Source organism: Papio anubis, chromosome 1, assembly GCF_008728515.1.
Source record: "Papio anubis isolate 15944 chromosome 1, Panubis1.0, whole genome shotgun sequence".
Taxonomy (NCBI): Eukaryota; Metazoa; Chordata; class Mammalia; order Primates; family Cercopithecidae; genus Papio; species Papio anubis.
The window spans coordinates 60,840,249-60,854,113 of record NC_044976.1 but is presented as its reverse complement, the minus strand read 5'-3'; the positions used below and the strand labels follow the sequence as shown (position 1 = coordinate 60,854,113).

The 13,865-nt window shown below is 38.9% G+C and overlaps 1 protein-coding gene across 1 annotated transcript in view; it reads left to right on the top strand.

Moving 5' to 3' along the window:
• DOCK7 (dedicator of cytokinesis 7) overlaps positions 1-10,951 on the top strand; it is a 223,319-nt gene extending 212,368 nt beyond the window's left edge. Inside the window, exons 48-49 of the mRNA XM_031664896.1 lie at positions 7,978-8,145; positions 10,213-10,951. Of these exons, the coding sequence (XP_031520756.1) occupies positions 7,978-8,145; positions 10,213-10,255 (211 nt within the window). The 3' untranslated portion in view covers positions 10,256-10,951. The remainder of the gene's footprint in view (positions 1-7,977; positions 8,146-10,212) is intronic.
• Positions 10,952-13,865: the final 2,914 nt, after the last annotated feature.

Genomic DNA, 13,865 nt, shown 5'->3' with positions numbered 1-13,865 from the left:
CACTTTATGTAGGCCTCATGGATTATTCAAAGTTTATGGTTGCACTAAACACAATAAAATATACACAAGAACTATGAGAAATCACTCTTTACTGTGATGTATAATTTACTGAAGCAACAACTGCTCACCTGGAGATGAGTAGCATCACATGGCATTTTAAGCAGATACATTTGAGCTCATCACAGTAGCAACAAGAGGTGGCTACAAAATTATGGCAGTAGTGCAGTATGTACTGCAGTTTTTTTCAGTTGTGACTTAATAATGTTTCTTTACATTTGTTTACATTTTTCTCTACTACAAATGGTGCCATGCAGGGTCCCTGTTTATGTGGGTAAGTTTTGTATATATTTTATGGTAGTAAATAATAGGCTAGTATCTTCATATGCTTTATGCATTCATGACATCTTTTTCTTTTTAAAATTTTTCTCAGCTACACAATTTGTCTTCAAGGTTTTTCACAAATCTCCAAAGAATTATATTCATTGGAAAAAATCCACATATAAGCAGACTTTCACAGTTGCAAACTATGTTGTTAAATGGTCAGCTGTATTAACAGTGCCAACAGTGCACATTTACTAGTCCCAATACACCTTGCATTTAAATAGGAATTTTTTTTTTTTTTTTTTTTTTTTTGGTCAGTGTGTTTTTGTTTTTGTTTGTGGGGATGGATTTTCCCTCTGTCAGCCAGGCTGGAGTGCAGTGGCGTGATGTTGGCTCACTGCAACCCCTGCCTCCCGGGCTCTAGCGATTCTCCTTCCTCAGCCTCCTGAGTAGCTGGGTTTACAGGCATGCACCACCACGCCCAGCTAATTTTTGTATTTTTAGTAGAGATGGGGTTTCACCATGTTGGCCAGGCTGGTCTCAAACTCCTGATCTCAGGTGATCCACTTGCCTCAGCCTCCTGAAGTGCTGGGATTACAGGCATGAGCCACTGCGCCCAGCCAATAAAAGCAAATTGAGGCACCATTTAAAACAGACTGACGGCTGGGCATGGTGGCTCAGGCCTGTAATACCAGCACTTTGGGAGGCCGAGGCGGGTGGATCACCTGAGGTCAGGAGTTCGAGACCAGCGTGGCCAACATGGCAAAAGCCCATCTCTACTAAAAATACAAGAATTAGCTGGGTTTGGTGACATGTGCCTGTAATCCTAGCTACTTGGGAGGCTGAGGCAGGAGACTCCCTTGGACCCGGGAGGCAGAGATTGCAGTGCGCCAAGATCACACCACTGTACTCCAGACTGGGTGACAGAGTGAGACTCCAGCAAAAAAAAAAAATTGCTTTTATTACTAAAAACAGTAAGCACTTTTCCATATGTTTACTTTTTGTTTTGAGGTTTTGTTTTTTTAAAACGTTTTTCATTAAATCTTGAATAGATTGAAAATAATATTTATAACATTTGCTATTAAAGAATAGGAAGAAAAAAGTCATGTGTCTACCACCCAGCCTAAGAAACCAAGTATGGGCCAGGCACGGTGGCTCACGCCTGTAATACCAGCACTCTGGGAGGCCGAGGAGGGCGAATCACGAGGTCAGGAGATCAAGACCATCCTGGCTAACACGGTGAAACCCCGTCTCTACCAAAAAATAGAAAAACTTAGCCGAGCATAGTGGCAGGCGCCTGTAGTCCCAGCTACTCGGGAGGCTGAGGCAGGAGAATGGCGTGAACCCAGGAGGCGGAGCTTGCAGTGAGCCGAGATCGCGCCACTGCACTCCAGTACTCCAGCCTGGGCGAAGAGCAAGACTCCGTCTGAAAAAAAAAAAAAACAAAAACCAAGTATGACCATGACTTTGAGATCCCCTCCCTATGTATATTTATCTGATACCATTTCCCTCCATTCCTTCGGGAGTAACCAGTATCCTGAATTTTTATTTATCATTTCCTTTCTTGTCTTTATATTTCTATCATAAATGGTTCCCTAAATAACGTATTTTGTTTTGCATTTTTTTAACTTTAACAGTGTATACAATGTTTTGTGACTTGCTGTTTTCAGTGTTTGTAAGATATATCTATAGTAAATGTTGCTTTAATTTATTTTTACATATTCCATTTTATGAATATGCCATGATTTATGCATTCTTCTGTTGATGGATATTTTGGTTGTTTCCTGTTTTGTTTTGTTTTTAGTTACAAAGAGTGCTACTCAAATATCCCTCTACCTATTTCTGGACGTACATGTACAAGAGGTTTTCTAGGGCTTAAAATTAAGAATAATGTTGGTTCATAGGTTCATCCTCAATCAGACGATGCCACATTTTTTTCAAAAGTGTGTAAACCAAATTTACATTCCCGTTAGTAGCATTTGAGTTCCTATTACTATATAACTTCACCAATACTTGATATTATCTAACATTGTAACTTTTACCAACTAGTGGATGTGAAATGATAGGTAGTCATGGATTGAATTTGCATTTCCCTGATTACCAAAGAGGTTGAATATCTGTTCATGTGTCTGTTAGCCATTTCTCTTTCCTCCTCTGTAAAATTATATATTCAAGTCTTTTGCCATTTTCCTATTGGATTCTTTTCCTTACTGATTTCTAAGGGTATTTGTGTGTTCTGGATGCTTTATCATTTGTTTGTTTGTTTGTTTGTTTTGAGACGGAGTCTCGCTCTGTCGCCCAGGCTGGAGTGCAGTGGCCGGATCTCAGCTCACTGCAAGCTCCGCCTCCCGGATTCACGCCATTCTCCTGCCTCAGCCTCCCAGGTAGCTGGGACTACAGGCGCTCGCCACCTCGCCTGGCTAGTTTTTTGTATTTTTTTTTAAGTAGAGACGGGGTTTCACTGTGTTAGCCAGGATGGTCTCGATCTCCTGACCTCATGATCCTCCCGTCTTGGCCTCCCAAAGTGCTGGGATTACAGGCTTGAACCACTGCGCCCGGCCGCTTTATCATTTGTTAATATCACAAATATCTCCTCTGAATTTGAGACTTGTCATTTTTCTCCTACAAACAGAAGTTCTTAAATTTAATATAGTCAAATGATTCAATCTTTTCCTTTATCAGTATATGTTAAACAAAGAGTGGGAGAGGCAAAAAAAAAAAAAAAAAAGCTTTTTTTACTTTAAAAAAGATGTGCCTGCAAAAGCCGGATGCTGTGGTGAGTGCCTGTAGTCCCAGCTACACAGGAGGCCAAAGTAAAATGATGGCTTGAGGCCAGAAGTTCAAGTCTACATAGTGAGAGTCTCTCTCTTAAAAAAAAAAAAAAAAAAAAATCCATTTGCAATTGATTTTTGTGTATGGTTCAAGGTAAGGATCAGTTTGATTATTGTCCATACTGATAACTGATAATGATCTCAGTGCCATTTGTTGAATATGGTATGAGATATGGTTTAGTGTTTTTTTTCCCCCTTATGGATATCCAGCTGACTCATAACCATGTATTTAAAAAGCAGACTTTCACAGGTTTGTGGTGAAATCTGGTTTGCAGTGTCATCACTATTATACAATTCTTTCTTTCTGGTTTGCAGTGTCATCACTATTATAAATTAAGCACCCATGTTTATGTGCATATTTTTATGGGATCTTTATTCTCCTACAGTAGTCTATTTATCTCTCTTTCAGCTAATGTCATGCTCTCTACGGCAACTACTGCCGCTTTATAATAAACTTTGCCATGTGGCGGAGCTCTCAACCTTGTTTTGTTGAAGGACTATTTTTGACTGTTTTCATTTTTATATAAATTTTAAATTTTAGAATCAATTTGTCACTCCATACACCCAAAAAATAACCTGAATTTATAGATCACTTGGAAGAGAATTGACATCAGTCCATGAATATGGTATATTTTTCCATTTACTTAGGTCTTTTAAGTGTTTTCTTAATACTGTTTAAATTTTTTGTGTAGAGGTCTTGTACATTTTAAAATTTAGTATGTAATGCTTTTATTATTTTATTAATTTTTTTTTTTTTTGAGACGAGTTTTGCTCTTGTTGCCCAGGCTGGAATGCAATGGCACGATCTCAGTTCACAGCAACCTCCACCTCCCAGGTTCAAGCAATTCTACCTCAGCCTCCCAGGTAGCTGGGATTACAGGCATGTGCCACCATGCCTGGCCAATTTTGTATTTTTAGTAGAGATGCAGTTTCTCCATCTTGGTCAGGCTGGTCTCAAACTCCTGACCTCAGGTGATCTGCCCGCCTCAGCCTTCCAAGGTGTTGGGATTTCCACTACTTTGTAGTGACAGGGTCTCACTATGTTGCCCAGGCTGGTCTCTCACTCCTGGGCTCCAGCAGTCCTCTGGTCTCAGCCTGCCAAAGTGCTGGGATTGCAGGTGTGAGCCTCTGTGCCCAGCTGCGTTGACTTTGTATATTACTTTTACATGAGAATTTTACCAGACTTTATATATTACTTTTACATGAGAATTTTATCAGACTTATTAATTCTAATAATTTATCTGTAGAATCTTTTTCTTGTCTTATAATGATAATTAGGACGTCCAGTACTGTGTTAACTAGGAATAGAGAGGACATCATTTTCTTGTTCCTTCTCTAAAAGGGTTTTCACCACTGAGTATGTTTGCTACAGGTTTTTTGTAGGTTTTTAATTAGGTTAAAGGACTACCCACCTATTTGTAGTTATGCAGAGTTTTTAATATGACAGGTTTTACAAGTTTGTTATCAAGTGCTATTATTCTGCATCTCCTTTAATCTTTTAATCTAAAAACTTAGTGATTTTATAACCCAACTTTTCCTTTATTCCAGGGATTAAAAAACTTGATCAGTGTGGTACCTTATGCCTATAAATCCCAGCACTTTGGGAGGCTGAGGCAGGCAGATCGCTTGAGCTCAGAAGTTTGAGACCAGCCTGGGCAACATGACAAAACCCTATCTCTGCTAAAACTACAAAAATTAGCTGGGCATGATAGTGCATGCCTGTAGTCTCAGCTAATTAGGAGGCTAAGGTGGGAGGATCCCTTGAGCCCAGGAGATTAAAGCTGCAGTGAGCTGAGATCGTGCCACTGCACTTCAGCCTGGGCAAAAGAGCAAGACCGTGTCTCAAAAAAAAATCACATCTGTAATCCCAGCACTTTGGGAGGCTGAGGCAGGCGGATCACGAGGTCAGGAGATCAAGGACCATCCTGGCTAACACGGTGAAACCCTGTCTCTACTAAAAATACAAAAAAATTAGCCAGGTGTGGCAGCATGTGCCTGTAGTCCCACCTGCTGGGGAGGCTGAGGCAGGAGAATGGCTGAACCCGGGGCCGAGATCGCGCCACTGCACTCCAGCCTGGGTGACAGAGCAAGACTCCGTCTCAAATAAATAAATAAATAAATAAATAAATAAATAAATAAAAATAATTGGGGGAGTGTGTGTTCAATACACTGGCACAAGTTTCCAACTAAAATTGTCCATTAGTATGCCTTCTGTGGATACCAAATCCGAAGACGAGCTTAATATGTTATATAAAATGGTGTATTTGTATATAACCTATGTACATCCTCCTGTATACTTTAAATCATTTTTAGACTACTTAAAATACCTAGTATATAATGTAAATAGTTGTTAATACTGTATTGTTCAGGAAATAATGACAAGATAAAAGTCTGTACATGTTCAACACAATTCTTTTAAATTATTATTTCAATCCATGGTTGGTCTAATTCATGCATGCAGAAACCACAGATAGGGAGGGCCAACTGCGTTTTGTTTGGAAGTTCTGCAATTATTTTTATGGGTGAGCTTGGATTACAATGTTTTTCTTATAGTCCCCCCTAGGTTTTGGTATCCCAGCCTTGAAATATGAGTTGGGAACTCCCCTCAAGAATAGTTCTTTTCCCCTATACTCTGGAATTGTTTTTTTGTATACTCTGGAATAATTTTGTTACATTCGGTTTATTGGTCCCTAGAATGTTTAGTAGAATTTAGTGTTTTCTTTGTAGATAGATTTGTGACAGTTGTTTCAATTTATTTATTTTAGGATTGTTGACATTTTCTTCATTGAGTGTGTTTTGCTAAATTATATTAATCTAGATTAACAGATTATTAATAATTTAGCAAAAAATCTACATTAATCTATTAATATCAATTAATATAAATTCAGGGGGCTTTTTTGTATTAAATTGTACAGTTTTATTGGCCAGCTGTGGCGGCTCACTGCCTGTAATTCGAACACTTTTGATGGCTGAGGTAGGCAGATCACTTGAGGCCAGAAGTTCAAGACCAGCTTGGCCAACATGGAGAAAATCCATCTCTACTAAATATACAAAAACTAGCTGGGTGTGGTGACCTGAGCCTGTAGTCCCAGCTACTCAGGTGGCTAAGTACAAGAATCACTTGAACCCAAGAGTCAGAGGTTGGAGTGAGCAGAGATCATGCTACTGCACTCCAGCCTGGGTGACAGAGCAGCCACTCTTGTCTCAAAAAAAAAAAAAAAAAAAAAGTACATTATATCCTCTGTGCCTTTTAAAACTTCTGCTGTATTTAACTTTATGTTACATTTTAAATTTCTGTTAGGGGATATTTGACCTTTTTCATTTAATCTTGCCAGAGCTTAGACTGTTTTTTTTTTAGTTTTTTCAAAGAACCAACTTTTGCAATTTTTGATACTCTAATCTATTTTAAAATTTTATTTCCTTCCTAATACTTTAAGTTGCTTAGCTCTTAATTTTTAGACTTCTAATGTAAGCATTTGAGGCTATGCATTTTCTACTAAGCATCACTTTAGTTGCATTCCACAAATATATAGAAATATATTATTCGTAATTATCCTTTCCTTCATTGTCTGTCAGGGTCCAGATACTTCTCTCAAATATTTGAATAACTTGGATAAAGGACTGTCATCAAAATCTATTCATTTGGCCGGGCACGGTGGCTCACGCCTATAATCCCAGCACTTAGGGAGGCCAAGGCAGGTGGATCACGAGGTCAGGAGTTTGAGACCAGCTTGGCTAAGATGGTGAAACCCTGTTTCCACTAAAAATAAGGACATTAGCCAGGCCTGGTGGCGAGTACCTGTAATCCCTGTTACTCAGGAGGTTGAGGTAGGAGAATCACTTGAGCCCGGGAGGCAGAGGTTGCAGTGAGCCAAGATCATGCCACTGTACTCCAGCCTGGGCTACAGAGTGAGACTCCATCTCAAAAAAAAAAAAAATCCATTCAGTTAAGAAATATTTGAACACAGGCAAAGCACTGTGCCAGATGACATTGGTGCCACATAAATGAGCATGATTACATCCCTGAAAGAGCTTCTAGTCGAGTGGTGATGTGAAAAAAATGCCTTCAGATAATTTTTAATTTAATGATACTGGAAGTAAATGTTTAATAGATTTTAAAAGAACTCAGTTGATTATCTGTTCCCCGCCTTAAACCTAAAACAAAAGATTATTTAACAGCTAAAAAACTAAATGTCCTCATCATGGCAAATACACACACACACACGTTTGTTTGAGACAGTCCCACTCTGTTGCCCAGGCTGGAGTGCAGTTGTGCGATCTTGGCACACCCACACACGTTTGAGACAGTCCCACCCTGTTGCCCAGGCTGGAGTGCAGTGGTACAATCTCAGCACACACACACACACACACAGTTTGAGAGAGTCCCACTCTGTTGCCCAGGCTGGAGTGCAGTGGTACAATCTCAGCTCACTGCATTCTCCACTTCCTGGGCTCAAGTGTCCTCCCACCTCAGCCTCATAAATAGCTGGGACTACAAGAGTGCACCACCATGCCTGGCTAATTTTTGCATTTTTTTGTAGAGACGAGGTTTTGCCATGTTGTCCAGGTTGGTCTCAGAACTCCTGGGCTTAAGTGGTCCGCCTGCCTCGACCTCCCAAAGTGCTGGGATTACAGCCGCGAGCCACCGTGCCTGGCCTATATTTTGTGTGTGTGTGTGTGTGTGATTAGGCCCACATATGTATGTATGTTGTGTGTCATCAAGCCCACATATATATAGGTATATATATTTTGTGTATGTGTGTATGGCATTAAACACACAAACTATGCCAGAAGTAATTTGTTAATAACATCCTGTTTTTCCTAGGTGTGAAGATGCCTTAAGAAAAAATAAGAGCTTAATTGGGCCGGATCAAAAGGAGTATCAAAGGGAACTGGAGAGAAATTATCATCGCCTTAAAGAGGCCCTACAGCCACTGATCAACAGAAAGATCCCTCAGTTATACAAGGCAGTATTGCCTGTCACCTGCCACAGGTATGCTTATTTTTAAGTGGTTTTAGATATTCTTCCCTCTGAAAGAATATGTTCAACTAGTATAAGTCTTTTTACAGCTTGAGCATCTGTTATCCAAAAAGCTTGGGACCAGAAGTGTTTGGGGTTTCAGATTTTGGAATATTCGTGTTACACTTATTGGTTGAGTATCCCTAATCCAAAAATCTGAAATGCTGCAATGAGCATTTCCTTTGAGCATCATGTCAGTGCTTAAAAAGTTTCTGATATTGGAACATTTCAGAATTTTGGATTAGGGATATTCAACCTGTATCATCTATAATCATTCTACAAGGTAAATAACTTGAGAATCAAAAAGTTGGTACTCATATTAACCGGGACACCACATGAAGTCCTGTCATTAACTTGGAATTTTCTACAACTAAATCCTAGTTCTGTTATTTGTTATTTAAGCAGATAATTTTTTTAGATTTCTTCTCTGTATAATGAGACAGAACTTAAAGAGGTTGTTGTGGAGATTAAATGACATTACAGATGTGAAGTTCCTAGGACAGTGCCTGACATTTCACTTTATAGCACCAGAATTCTGGAAAGGACACAATAACTGCAAAAAATAAACTTTCTTGCATTGTGAAATCAAATTTACATACAAGTATTGAAGATGGTTTCCTCTCAAAATTCCCAATGGGAAACATACTATTCTCCTCCACTTTTGGTTTCCCCTTCAGTCTTTTTGGAAGTTTTTCCTTCTTGCTGCTTCCACTCCCCCTCTCACAGTCTTATACCCACCAGGTCAGAGAGCCAGGGTGCTGGGTCCCTGAGATAGGCCTAATCCTCATCTCAGTTCCTTCAGATCTCCATGGAAATTCCTTTCCATGGAAAGACTGTATTCTTCCTGACCAAAACTTTGCCTTACAATATCCAAGTTTTGCCTTCCTCTATGATCTACTTTTTGGCCAATCCTCCAAGCTTCAGTTCTTAATATTTGTAGGCAGTTTTGTGGAATTTAGAAAAAAAACTTTTTCTTGATGAACAGTGTCTAGCTTTCAAGACTGCTGTTTCCCTTCAAAGTAAGCTTTGAGATTTGAAGCCAGTGTGATTGATCTTTGTACTTGGCCTTTTCCTTTCCTGGAGATATTAAGCCTCATGGCTTAACCTTACTGGCAGGAAGGATAAGCAGAAGAAACCAACTGATGAGTATCGTTGCCTTCACTCTTTATTAGAATTTAAGTTTTAAATTTTTCTTTAGCATTTGAATTTTTAATTTTGTTGGTTTACAAAATCAGGAATATTTGCAGTAGGGATCCTGGACCCATGAGAGGGGAGTCCCTAAGACCCTTTCAGGAATTTCCCTAAGTCAAAACTAATTTCATATTAATGCCAAATATTAGCCTTTTCTCACTTACTCTCTTGTGAGGGTACAGTGGAGATTTCTACAGATTGAGATGTGACATTGGAAAAGATTGACTATAGAAGCAGATGTGAGACCATAGGCATTAAGCCACACTCTTACATGTAAGAGTACCACTCTCCTAAAGCTTCTTGCAAATCATTTTTAATAAGCAATGCTATTTATACTAACATGTAATGGGTTATTTTAATAATAACTTAAGATGTTCTTAGTTTTAATTTCTAATATGATAAACATCCATATATAGCCCACATAAAAGATTCCTGGGTTCTCAATAATTTTTAAGAGTGTAAAAAGGACCTGAGACAAAGTTTGAGAACAGCTGGTTTGAGACTTAAAATTTAATAAACACCTGCCTTTTGCCATGTAAAAACCCCAAATCTTTTCCTGAAATCTCTCCCATTATCCCTTAAGTCCTTGTCTTGTTTATTACAATATCTGCAGCATCAACTGGACAAATGAAAAGACCAGTAAGTGGTGACTGTAATACACTCTATAGCTAAATCTATAAGCCAAAATATGTAAGGCAGAGTATGTAGGGTGAGTATCCAACTTGGAAGTTAGCAAGAAATGGTGGCAAAACTTTGAGGTAACTGGCAGAAAAAAAGCATGTAAGACATTTTAAAGGTATATGCAAAAATTGTTTTCTTGTAACTATGTCCTCTCATTTTTTTCCCCAGAGATTCCTTCAGTCGAATGAGCCTTCGCAAAATGGATCTCTAAACTGAATGCACTTGTTTTATTCATCTGCAAAGAGCCATGTATTCAACATCGAGTTTGAAAAGATCTATTGGAAAACAACATGGAATGGAATTCTAGAAATTATTATTCATTGAAGAATGCAGTGGCCAAGAAAATATCAAATGTAGATTGTTAACGCTTGAGAATCATGGCTATAGTTTCTAATGTTCTGGCAACAAGCTGTTGTCTTTTAAGACATTTTAATGACTCAAAGGTACACTATACATTTACCATTATTTATACCATAGCTAACGTTAAATTTATTTACTTTAAGTTCGTATTTTTTAATTTATATTACCATTTATAGATTCATTTTGGAACCATTTTAAATGTAGTAATGCTTATTTTAAAGGTACTATTAAATATGTGAATGTTTACACTAGTTTTACTGAGTGGGACTTCAAAATTTTTATTTATTGACAATTGCAGAGAACAACTAAAGGGTTGACTCAAGAACTAGTTCCAAACCTAGCAAAAGAAACATCATAGATAGCCCCAAATTAAATAAATGAGTTTGGTAACTGTTTCAAAGTTATTTTCCATTTACATTCCCAAAAAAAGGAATTTAGAACTGCAGAACTTTACTTAGTAAAACCTTTGTGTAAAATAATTTAAATACTGGAATAACTAATACCAGTGACAACAGCTTGACTTTACGATTAAATCTTATTATACCAATGATAGTAGTATGAACTTCATGATTCTTGGCAACTAAAATGAATGATTCCTCTGTTTCAAATTAAAGCCAGCCATCAGTTTTTGACAATGTAAACCAGTAAATTAGAATCTGCTTAAAGCTATCTTGTAGCACCATGAAGGTAACACAGCTGGGGTTTGAGAGAAATCACATATTTTCTGACACTTGTAGAGTTTAGAAGCATATAAAAAGTAAAATTAGGTGCTTTAATTCATCTAAAATTATATGAAAAAGTCATACAGAAAAAAAATTTGAGAAGTAACATTTTTAATTTCTTGGCAAGTTTTTCCAAAACAATGCATAGTAATGATTTCCAGAACAGTTTAGAACAATGTTTTTTGGGTAGTAGTGCAGCTTACAGAATGGCATCATTTATAATCCTTTTCTTCTACTGACCAGTTACATGAATCACTTAAGAACTGACCAGATCCGGGCCCACTGGCTCACACCTGTAATCCCAACACTTTGGGAGGCCGAGGTGGGTGGATCACGAGGTCAGGAGTTCAAGACCAGCCTGACCAAGATGGTGAAACCCCGTCTCTACTAAAAATACAAAAATTAGCCAGACACGGTGGCAGGAGCCTGTAATCCCAGCTACTTGGGAGGCTGAGGCAGGAGAATCACTTGAACCCAAGCGGCAGAGGTTGCAGTGAGCGGAGATCAAGCCACTGCACTCTAGCCTGGACAGCAGTGAGACTTCATCTCCAGATTGGCTGGGCACAGTGGCTGAGGCCTACCTATAATCCCAGCCCTCTGGGAGGCAGGGGCAGGCAGATCATGAGGCCAGGAGTTCGAGGACAGCCTGGCCAATATGGCAAAACCCCATCTCTAATAAAAATACAAAAATTAGCCAGGCATGGTGGCGCATGCCTGTAATCCGAACTACTTGGGTGGCTGAGGCAATAGAATCACTGGAACCTAGAAGGCAGAGGTTGCAGTAAGCCAAGATTGCACCATTGCACTTCAGCCTGGACAACAGAGCAAGGCTCTTAAGTCAAAAACAAAAACCCAGCACTTTGGGAGACCGAGGCGGGCGGATCACGAGGTCAGGAGATGGAGACCACCCTGGCTAACATGGTGAAACCCCGTCTCTACTAAAAATACGAAAAATTAGCCAGGTGTGGTGGCGGGAGCCTACAGTCCCAGCTACTCGGGAGGCTGAGGCAGGAGAATGGCATGAACCCAGGAGGCAGAGTTTGCAGTGAGCCGAGATCGTGCCACTGCACTCCAGACTGGGCGACAGAGCTAAACTCCGTCTCAAAAAACAAAGAAAAAAAAAAAACTGGTCATATTGCCTTCATTCTATAGTCAATGTAGTATATATTCCAAATACTATACTCAAAAAATATCTACTTCTGAGAGCCTAAGTGATGGTTGATAGCCCACACTCCATGTAACTTTAATGGGCAGTATCATCTCAAATTCCTTTTATCTACATCAGTTCAAAGACTGAGATTTTTCAGAGGCGTCAACATCATTAGACCAAATCTGAGTCAGAAGGGCATATAACCTCAAAACTCAATTTGAGGAGCCAAATAAACAGTAAGGAAAAGTAAGGAGTCAAGAATGGAAATCCCTCCCCTCCAAAAGAGTGACATTTTCCCTTCTTCTTTGGGGGCAGTGATAGGTATAAACATAAGGGAGAGAATAAGGAACCCCTGAAGGGTCACTTCTCATTAGGTTACATTTATGTAAGCGTTTGGACAAAAATCTCTCAAATCTCAGTAACAATATCAAAGACTTCATGATTTGTATGATTATCATGCAAAACCAATTACTTTGACATCCTTCAGAACAGAGGCTTCCTCTTAAACATTCATATGATACTGAATACTTCCTTCTTACAAACTTCATTTTTCTTAAAATGTAACTTTCCCACATCAGGAATTTATATTAGTTCTTAACACTGGCTGTCTCTCGAGTATGAGGCCCAGTGTCTATCCTAGACTCATTCCATTCAAAATTTACAGGTAGTACTCAGGACTGTTTAAGGATTTCCATCAGTGATTCTGAAAGGTGGGGAGAACCATGATTTTATTATCATCTCATCATCCTATGGAAGAATGTAAGAGATTATGTAACTGTGTGGTTTTTTTGTTTGTTTTTGAGACGGAGTTTTGCTCTGTCGCCCAGGCTGGAGTGCAGTGGCATGATCCCTGATCCCGGCTCACTGCAAGCTCTGCCTCCTGGGTTCATGCCATTCTTCTGCCTCAGCCTCCTCAGTACCTGGGACTACAGGCACCCACCACCACACCCAGCTAATTTTTTGTATTTTTAGTAGAAATGGGGTTTCACGTGTTAACCAGGATAGTCTCGATCTCCTGACCTCGTGAGCTACCTGCCTCAGCCTCCCAAAGTGTTGGGATTACAGGCGTGAGCCACCGCACCCAGCCTACTGTGATTTTTTAGTTGAGAAGGTACTCCTTGTTGAAATGGGGTATTATAGTGTTATCCCAATAGCATTTATATATTTAGAATCATTTCTAGGAAAAAAACTCTTTAGTACCAAGAATGTCCCTTAACAAGTCATGAAATCATTCACAACTTACCAATTCACTTTACTAGTTTAAAATGAAATTTTAACCAAGTTTTTATGTGTGCCCAAAGCATCATCTTAACTTTTCCAGTTTTGGATTCCATTAAATCATGTCTACTTTAAAGGACAATTAGATGCAACAAATGTCATTATAAACCTCTTTTAAGTATGACAGCTTGGATGGACTAAGCACAATTTCTCCTCTTTGAAAAACTCTTCTCCTGCACTATCAGAAAGTATTCCGTAATAAAGGTACTGATTATGCATGCTTATTCTCTCATATATATACATATATATATACACACACTTAGTTCTCTTTAAGAAAATTCAGCTGTATTTATAAAAATATACAAGTAAAA